Raw genomic sequence first — 8,707 nt, 5'->3', positions numbered from 1 at the left:
ATATGTCCACAAGACCTATGAACCATAAATAGTAAGTGTCACGTGCAACGTAAACTGTCACATGACCATGAAGCGCTGAAACCGTAACACAAGCTCCCCCTTCCAACCGGCAAGACCCTTGACGACCACTCACCAAGCTAACCCCTCATCGTCCACCGCGGACACCTACATAGTCGTAGACTGGGATGGTGGTATGAGGTACGACCTCCCATCCCTCGTCGAGATCCTCTTGGGGTTAAGGATGGAACTCGGTGGGTGCCTAGTGCGAGATGGATCCGTCTTCATAGAGGACCGCCTTCAGTGCTTCGACACCGTCGGTAAGCCATCCAGGCCGCTCGATCATGGCAACGAGGGGTTGGAAGATGACCGGCGTGAACTCACGAGGTGTCTTGGCATCTCCGTAGTGGACTTGATCGGAGAACGTCCTGAAGAGTTCGACCTCGTATTGCTCAACACCTTCTTCCTTGCCCGCGAAGCGAACGCTGATGATGCACATCCGGTTGGGTGTTGGATGCCAGTCGTGCATGCCTGGGATGGGTGGCGGATAGAGCAGAGCGACCCATTGGCTGAAGACGCGATGAGGTGAGTCTTCCGAGTAGAGGTGCCATGCGACCTTCTGATTGTCCCAAGTGAAGACGAAGGCATGGAAGGTGGTGAAGTCGCCCGTGCCCGTACGATGGATGTAGAGTCGATGGCCATCGCGTTCCATGAGGAATGTTAGTGGCGTGGCGATGAAGACATCGTAAGGTGATGCTACGTCTGGGGCGATGAGCGATACCTGTCCTGCCGCTGGGTTGCTTGAAGACTTGACCGTTCGAGCATATCTTATCTGCTCCTTGATGGTGATGGCTGGTGCAGGTTGTGATCCGTCCTTCGGTGGGTCATTGTAGGGGTAGATGGTGCCATTGTGGTGGGGATAGCCGGGTCGTTCATCGTCGGCATTCCTTGCCTGTTCATCGTCATTACCCCAGGCTCTCCCCATCGTCCAAGATCCTCCCGTCGTCCAACGACCTGTCTCGTCTTCATCGTCTCCTCAACGTGCACTCCTCCATGATTTGGCCAATGCTTCGTCGCTAAGGTTGCCTAGAAGCGGGAGTTCGTCTCCATCGCTGTCGAGAAGTAGTCCTGGCTCCGATGCGCTGCGAGTGATGGTGGTGGTGACACGGATGTTGAGCGACATTGGCGGAGGTGGTAGAGTGGGGCGGTTCTCTTTGTCCCAAGGGTAGATTTCCTCGTAGAGTTCCCACTCGAGTAGGAGGAGGCGATGGTCCAGTAGAGGGAAAGGAGGGCCGCTACTTATACCTTCAAGCAGCCATTCCTCTTCTTCGTACCAGTCTGTGATGTGAATGTTCGCCATTCCCGTACGTTCTTCTGCTGGTATTGTCATTGTCCTTGATACGGTACCATGTATGACACTGAATGCATCCAGAGCGAATGAGAGTGCTGCCGGTAAGATATCAAAGTGTAGCGGATGATCTAGAGCGTACGACGGTGGGAGGATTCCCACTGGAAGCCCGGTGTAGATGGCTGTTAGGATAGTCCAGCGTCGATCTGGCTCTAGCCGGGGCAGGTGGAGTTCCTCCATTAGGTACATTGGGTAATTCATTCTCATGAACGTTCCCCATGTTCCGTCTAGGTCGATATCAATGTCGTCCTCTAGTGTTACCTTCGGCTTGTCCGTTTGAAATGGAAACGGGTAAGGAATTCTGATTAGCCCGCTGGGGCGAGGGGTTAGATATGGCTGTCGTCGAGTTGACCTGAAGTCTTCCAGGAGGTGGACTTCGTGGACGTCGTCCGCTCTCTGGATGAGATGGTCCATCATGATTTGGATGGGTCGTGTTGAATTTGACGTTGGTATGGTCGAAGTCGGCAAGGTCCTCAATGGCGAATCCAGCCCCTCTGATAGTGAGATAGACTCCGAGCTGTTGGAAGACCTGGTAACGATGATCGTGGGAGGAGTGGGATTCGACGTCTTCAAGAACTTCGATAAGATGCGCAAAAGTGGTGATAGCAGATTCGAGAAACTCGGGATGTTGCACGGGCATTGAGGCATGGACTGAGGGTTCAGGCCAAGTTGTGCTCCTTTTTATACTCGTTCAGCAGCTCTCCTGCATTGTCCATTTCTGTCTCTTTTACCCACGACCTTTCGCTGAGTGGATATCCAGTCCATTTTACCAGATATTCGTTCTTGCTGTGCCGTAGTCGATGTCCAATTATAGACTCGATTTCAAATTCTTCCTCTCCTTCGATAAGATCTGGAGGCGGTGTTGAATAACTTTCCCCATGTGTATTAGTCTGCCGATACAGCGTGAGTAATGCAGCATGGAACACCGGATGGATCTTCCATGTCGTTGGAAGGTCAAACTTGAACGAGAGTGGTCCCAGAACCTCCTTGATCCTGAATGGTCCTTCTCGCTTCAGCGCTAGTTTGTTTGATTTGTAAGGCCTTTTCAAATTGGTGGCTTCCAGCCAAACCTTGTCTCCTTTCTTGAACGTCGGGGATCCTCCTTTGATCCTGGCAGATACACGGGCTTTTGCCTTGATGATTCCTTCTGTGGCCTCCTTGCGGACTATGCTGAGAAGCTTGAGTCTTGCATCCATGTCGGGGATTTCATCCTGAGGAAACAGTTCTGACATTCCTCTGGGCTCGTAACCATACCATATTTCAAATGGTGACTTCTTTGTCACTGAATGAGTGTGAAGATTGTGCGCGAATTCTGCTTCAGATAGGAATTGATTCCATCGATGCGGTTGCTCAGCACAATACATTCGAAGGTATGTTTCCAATTCTTGATTCATTCGTTCCGTTTCACCATCCGTCTGCGGATGATAGGCTGTGCTCATAGCCGACTTGATCTTGAGGGCAGTGCACAGTGCTTGGAAGACTTTGGATGCAAATTGCGTTCCGCGGTCAGAGATGATCTTGTCGGGTAACCCGAAGCGTTTCCAAACTTGTCGTCTGAATAGCTCGGCAGTTTCCGAGGCAGTGATCGTTTTCTTGCAAGGACATAGAATTACCCCCTTACTAAGCCCATGGTCTACCACGACCATTATTGAATCGAAGCCTTCGCTTTTTGGTAGATCTGTAATAAAATCCACGCTAACTTGCTTGAAAGGTAGGGCCTTGGGCGAAGGGCCGATGGGCTGCAGTGGAACTTTGACCTTGTTTCGAACAGCTTTGGATTGCTGACATATGGCACATCCATTGACGTAGCTTTGGATGAAACGATACATTCCTGGCCACCAAAAGTCTTTACACACAAGTTGGTGCGTAACCCAGATTCCTGGATGACCATGGGGAGTGGCCTCATGGTATCGCCGAACAATTTCCTTCTTCAAGGCTGTATTGTTTGAAACATATACGCATCCATGGATGGTGATTAAACCGTTGTCAGCATCCTTGATGTCGTCCTTTGTCATTCCTCGTGGAACTGGGAGTTCTTCCATTAGGCCGTCCTTGTACGCAAGTACCGATGGATCTTTTGTTAGTGCTTGTCAGATTTGTTTCACCATATCTGTATCGATAGCACCAATAAAGAGATCGTCGGGTAGCAGGATTGCAGGTGACTTGTTGTCTTGTCGATTGTCCAATTCAGACAACCGTGAAAGCGCGTCCGCTTGCACCATTTGTCATCCTGGTGTATGGACAATCTTGTAATTGAACATAGACAAGAAGAGTTGCCATCTTTGCTGTCTTGGGTTCAAGTCCTGCGGTTGCCGAAAGTACGTCAGATTCTTGTGATCTGTGCGTATGAGAAATGGCTCCTTTGTTCCGTCGAGATAGTGTCTCTATTCCTTGAGTGCGCGGATGATTCCTAGCAGCTCCTTATCATAGATTTGATAATTTCGTTCCGGGTCAGAGAGTGACTTGGAATAATAGGCGCAGGCATGGAGGTCGCCATTATCGTCCTTCTGCATGAGGACTGCTCCTGTAGTGAAGTCCGATGCATCAGTTTCGATGACAAAAGACTTGTCTTTGTCTGGCATAACCAGTATTGGTGCCTTGCCGAACTCGTTTTTGAGATAGTCGAAAGCGGCTTGTTCTTTGCTTGTCCAATGGAACACATTCCCGCCCTTGGTCTTGGTAAGATCAATTAAGGGTCTTGCGATTTCAGAATAGTTCTGGATGAACTTTCGATAGAAGTTGGCAAATCCTAGAAATGCTCGCACTCCTTTTACATCAGTTGGAGCTTCCCATTTGATGATCCCATTGACTTTTGCTGGATCCATCTGAAGTCGTCCTGAGAGGAGAACTAGTCCTAGGAAGTCAGTGCACGTAGTCTTGAACACGCATTTTTCCAGCTTGAGATAGAGGTCATTGTTGACCATTTTCTTAATGACTCGTTCAAGCTTCTTTTCCAACTCCTTTTCGCTTTCGGCAAGGATGAGAATATCATCCAGATAGCATAGTAGCCATCCTTCGGCAATTTCTTCTGCGAATATTTCATTCATCATTCGCTGAAAGGTTGCCGGTGCATTGCACATTCCAAAGAACATGACCGTGGGTTCGAACAGTCCACGCTTGGTGATGAAGGCAGCCTTCCACTCGTCTCCTTGACGAATTCGGACATTGGTGTATGCTCCACGAATGTCAAGCTTCGCGAAATACTTGGCATGGCGGAGTCGATCCATCAGGTCCGATATGAGTGGGAGTGGATAGGCGTCCTTAATTGTTCCTTCATTCGCATAGCGGTAGTCCTGGCATGGATGTAGCCCACCGTCTTTCTTTCCTACAAAGAAGAAAGGTGATGCCATTGCGGATTGCGAAGGACGAATATATCCTTTCGCAAGGTTTTCGTCGATAAAGGTATTCATAGCTTCTTCTTCCGGCTTTGATAGATTGTAGACCTTTCCTCGTTTAGGAACAAAGTCCGGTTTGAAGTCTATGTTGTGATCGTAAGATCTATGCGGTGGTAACCGTTCCGATGCCTTTTTTTCGAAAATCTGCTTGTACTTAAGAAGATATGATGGTATCGTCACTTTCTTCTTGGAATTCTTCTTCTCCTCGAGTGCTTTCTTTTGCGCGAGTTCCTGCGCTTTATTTGACGCCTTCCAGAAGGTATCACCTTTTTTCCACGTTTGGTGATGATCCTTTTTGGAAGTATTCGTTCGTCGCAGTGCAAGATACTGCATCTTCCTTTCTCCAGCCGAGCGATGTTCTTTCTCTTCAAGTGTTACTTCTTGGAGTATGCCAGTATCAGGTTGATAGGCGAAAATAGCTTCTTTTTCTCCTATTTCCTGATCCTCCAAGTATGGTGCGTTTTTTATGTATGCAAGCAAGAGGTCCGAGTCAACGATTCCTGCTTCATCTGGTGCAGGATCGACATCAGACCAGTTGATCCTTCTCAAGGTTCGCTTGGCTTTGGCTTTCTCCTTTTTGGTGATTGGAAGACGAACAGCGTCTTTATCTTTGAAAGGCCATGGTTCCTCGTCTGGTACGTCTTCTACATATTGACGGACCTTGACTTCACCTGTTTGCCAATTGATAATTGGGTTGTGATCATGAAGCCACGTATTGCCAATGATCACGTCTTCTTTTCCTAAGTCGATGACAAGGAAGTCATCATTTCATTCATATGTTCCTGCATGAACAGTCCCTTTGAATTGTTGGTTTGTAGAGTTGACGGGACTTCCATCGACACTGCGAATCTTGACTTCCTTCTGCGATTTGAGAAGATGAAGTCCTGCTTTCTTCGCAAACGATTCATTGATGAACATTCCTTTCGCTCCAGAATCGACTAAGGCTCTTGCTGGAATACTTCGGGTTCTTGTGCCATCGTAATCTTGGAAGACGATATTGAGGTATATTTTGCTTCCTCGTTTGATATCGCCTCGTATGATTACTTCCTCAGGGACCGTTTCTTTATCTGGGTGCCACGAGATCCCAACGCGCACCCAATTCCAAAACCCTCTGGATCGTCTTTTTCCATGGGTGGTGGATATCGGCGTGCATATTCATATCTGTCTGGATTGTCTCTGAATTCCAGAAGATCATCGAGATGGGGCATCGTCATATGGCGTTTCTTAATACGGTCTCCTCGCATTTTGAGTGCATCTTCTCGTCGTATCCTGGCGAGTTCTTCCTTGGGAATGAATCTTCGAACCACATACGACTCTTCTTCTGAGTCGCTGGATTCGTCCTTGGTTCGCCTGATTTTTCGAACTGTTTTGGTTTTAACAGGGCGAGCTCTTCGTACCCTGTGAACAACCGTTTCTTGTTCGGATACTTCTTCAGATTCCGATAATTCAGATTCTGATTCTTCCGATGATGAGGATTCTGATTCTTCCTGTTCCGACTCCTCTGAATTATCCTCAGAGTCGCTTTCTTTGACTCTCTTTACTCGTCGGTGTTTCTTCTCCGTTCCCTTGGAGTAAGATTTAGTCGGCTTGGAAGTCTTTCTTCGTCTGCCAGATCCGGAGTATTTCTTCGTCCTGGAATTGGACGTCTTGGTCTTGGCATATGGAGCTGTCTTTCCTGAGTGATCTGGTGCCGGATCATATTCTGGACTCGTGCATTGTGCGGCGACATGTCCTGATTTTCCGCAGTTGTAGCAGAGTCCACCCACAGAACGTTTCGGATGGGTTTCTGGGGAGATCTGGTCAACCTCCATTGTGTCAGAGTCTTTCTCCATCCTTCTTCCGCTTCCTGAAGAGCCTGAGATGAACTTGAAGATATTTGTCTTTCCGCTATGAATGTCCTGGAGGTCCGTGACCTTTCTTGCGGCTTTGCATGCTGCTGCATAGGTTGTCGGCGGATTTTCTGTGATGAAGACGTTTTCTGCAAGTTTCTCATTAAGGCCTTGTTTGAAGTGGATGAGCTTGGCGTATTCGTCGTCGATTTAGGCATATCGGTAGAGGATATCGAGATTTCTGATATACTTGTCGACGGTTTGCTTGTCCTGCTTGTACTTCCCTTCGAGAAGTACTTGCCAAGCTTGGTCCTTGGTTGCGACACCTCCATACTTTTTGGTAAGTGTCATCTTAAAATCTTGGTATGTCCCAAGATTGCTGTGTTTCGTCATTTGGTTGGCTTCTCATGACTCGGCCCACTTTCCTGCCGTGGATGAGGAGTCGATTTGAGAGAGGACGAAGGCAATTTTGCTGAAGTCATCACTGTAGACTCCATCATTTGCCTGTAGGTATCGTTCCACGTTTCGGAGGAACGATGCATATTCTCGTTTGTCTCCCCTAAACTCCTTGATTTTTCCCATCTTCTTTTCCCGTGCCGCTGGCTGCTTGGGGATTGCTCCCTGGTATTGTGCATAGAGTCCCAATGCTTGTTGGTACTCATTCCAGATGGCGTCAGTACAAGTTCTGGGATGGGCTGGTGGTCTGAGAGCCACGTTGTATCGTACGTGGGTAGCCATACTTCCTGAGAACTGGAAGCTACCGGTTGGTCTTGATCTGGTTGAAACTGAACGTGTGATTCCAGGCGCATTGGGTAGATGGGGTGGCTGGTCCCTTCTGAGATGTGTGATTCCTGGATAATCTGGTCGAGTAGTGCTGTCCGAGATAGATCTCTCGAGCGGGACTGCTCTTGTTTCGAGAGGATTAATTGGCTGTAATCCACCGGTTTCCTGTGAACGCCCTTCCTGTCGTTCAACTTGGATTGATTCTCCTCGTGGAAGTTCTGTTGCTTCGGTAAAGATTTGTAGAGATTCTTCGTCGAAGTTTTCCCTTCCGCGAAGAACCTGTCTTAATTCTTCGATTTCACCCTCGAGCTGCTCTAGTCGTGGGCAATCTGTTGGTTTGTAGGCTCATCCTAGCCTAAATTGAAGTCGAAGTTGAACCGCTTCTGTCGACTTTTTGTCATAGAGGTCTGTTAATTCCTCTGTGGTGGCATCACTGAGCGTAAATGGTGGTACTTCTTCGTCAGAAGTCACCAATCGTGTTTCTGGTGTATCTTCTTCAGATACCTGATCGTGTTCTCGTAAAGTATTTGTTTTTTTTTTGAATCTTGTCTTGTCCTAAGATTCCTTGATTGCCTTCCCTGGGAAGGGCTTTAGCACATCTTCAATGTGTGCCTCAGATGAGGGCTTCTCTTCTGGATTACCACACGAGTAATCGCTAGTGCTTGAGTTCGTTCCTGTAACAAAAACTCCGCACTCCTGCCTTTTGATCTTTGGTGGCCCTTAACCAATCTTGTACGCCTTTTGATTTGCCTGGTAACGTCAACCAGTCGGAGTCCTAGTCTTCTTTTCTAGACCTCGGATATCCTGTGCTCACTTTTTAAAGTGCCCAGCTAGTCACTTCGAACTCCTGCCTACTCCCGTTTGAGCGCTTGGTCGTTCTGGCTTTTGATTTCCTCTGCTTGGTGTCCTATAACCAATCGTCCTTCCTATCCACGTCTTCTCGATTGAAAACTGGCCTCGGCAAGGTCTGGGTGCCTTCTTTCGGTGGCCCTTAACCGGTGTCTTCTGTATACCCAGCGCCTCTGGTGAGGATGGGGCTCAAGTCGACACTGCCTTCAGCAGGTACCTTGCCGCAACAAGTATCCAGGTTTCACTTCTCCGAGAATCTCCTGTCTGGCGAAGTACCGTAGCGGTGGTTACTTCAGAGTGGTTCTCCCTGTTTTTCCCTCCTCGGGCGAAGTACTGTAGCGACGGATACTTCAGAATGGTTCTCCCTGTTTTTTCAAGTGGTGCAGAGGCCGCAGCGTGTACCGAGTTCCCTAGAATTGGATACCCCTGTTTGAGGACTTGATGGA

At 48.3% G+C, this 8,707-nt stretch overlaps 1 protein-coding gene across 1 annotated transcript; it reads right to left on the bottom strand.

The window, feature by feature from the left end:
• Positions 1–6,839: 6,839 nt before the first annotated feature.
• On the bottom strand, positions 6,840–7,367 carry LAESUDRAFT_754420 (uncharacterized protein; the record flags this gene model as incomplete). Its single annotated transcript, XM_040911883.1, has 2 exons — positions 6,840–7,008; positions 7,051–7,367. 2 exons carry the CDS (start codon positions 7,365–7,367, stop codon positions 6,840–6,842), a joined length of 486 nt encoding a protein of 161 aa, XP_040769518.1.
• Positions 7,368–8,707: the final 1,340 nt, after the last annotated feature.

Source organism: Laetiporus sulphureus (genome assembly GCF_001632365.1).
Source record: "Laetiporus sulphureus 93-53 unplaced genomic scaffold LAESUscaffold_2, whole genome shotgun sequence".
In the NCBI taxonomy this organism is placed as follows: domain Eukaryota; kingdom Fungi; phylum Basidiomycota; class Agaricomycetes; order Polyporales; family Laetiporaceae; genus Laetiporus; species Laetiporus sulphureus.
The sequence above is the reverse complement of the archived record's forward strand: the minus strand, read 5'-3'. Positions and strand labels throughout refer to the sequence as shown.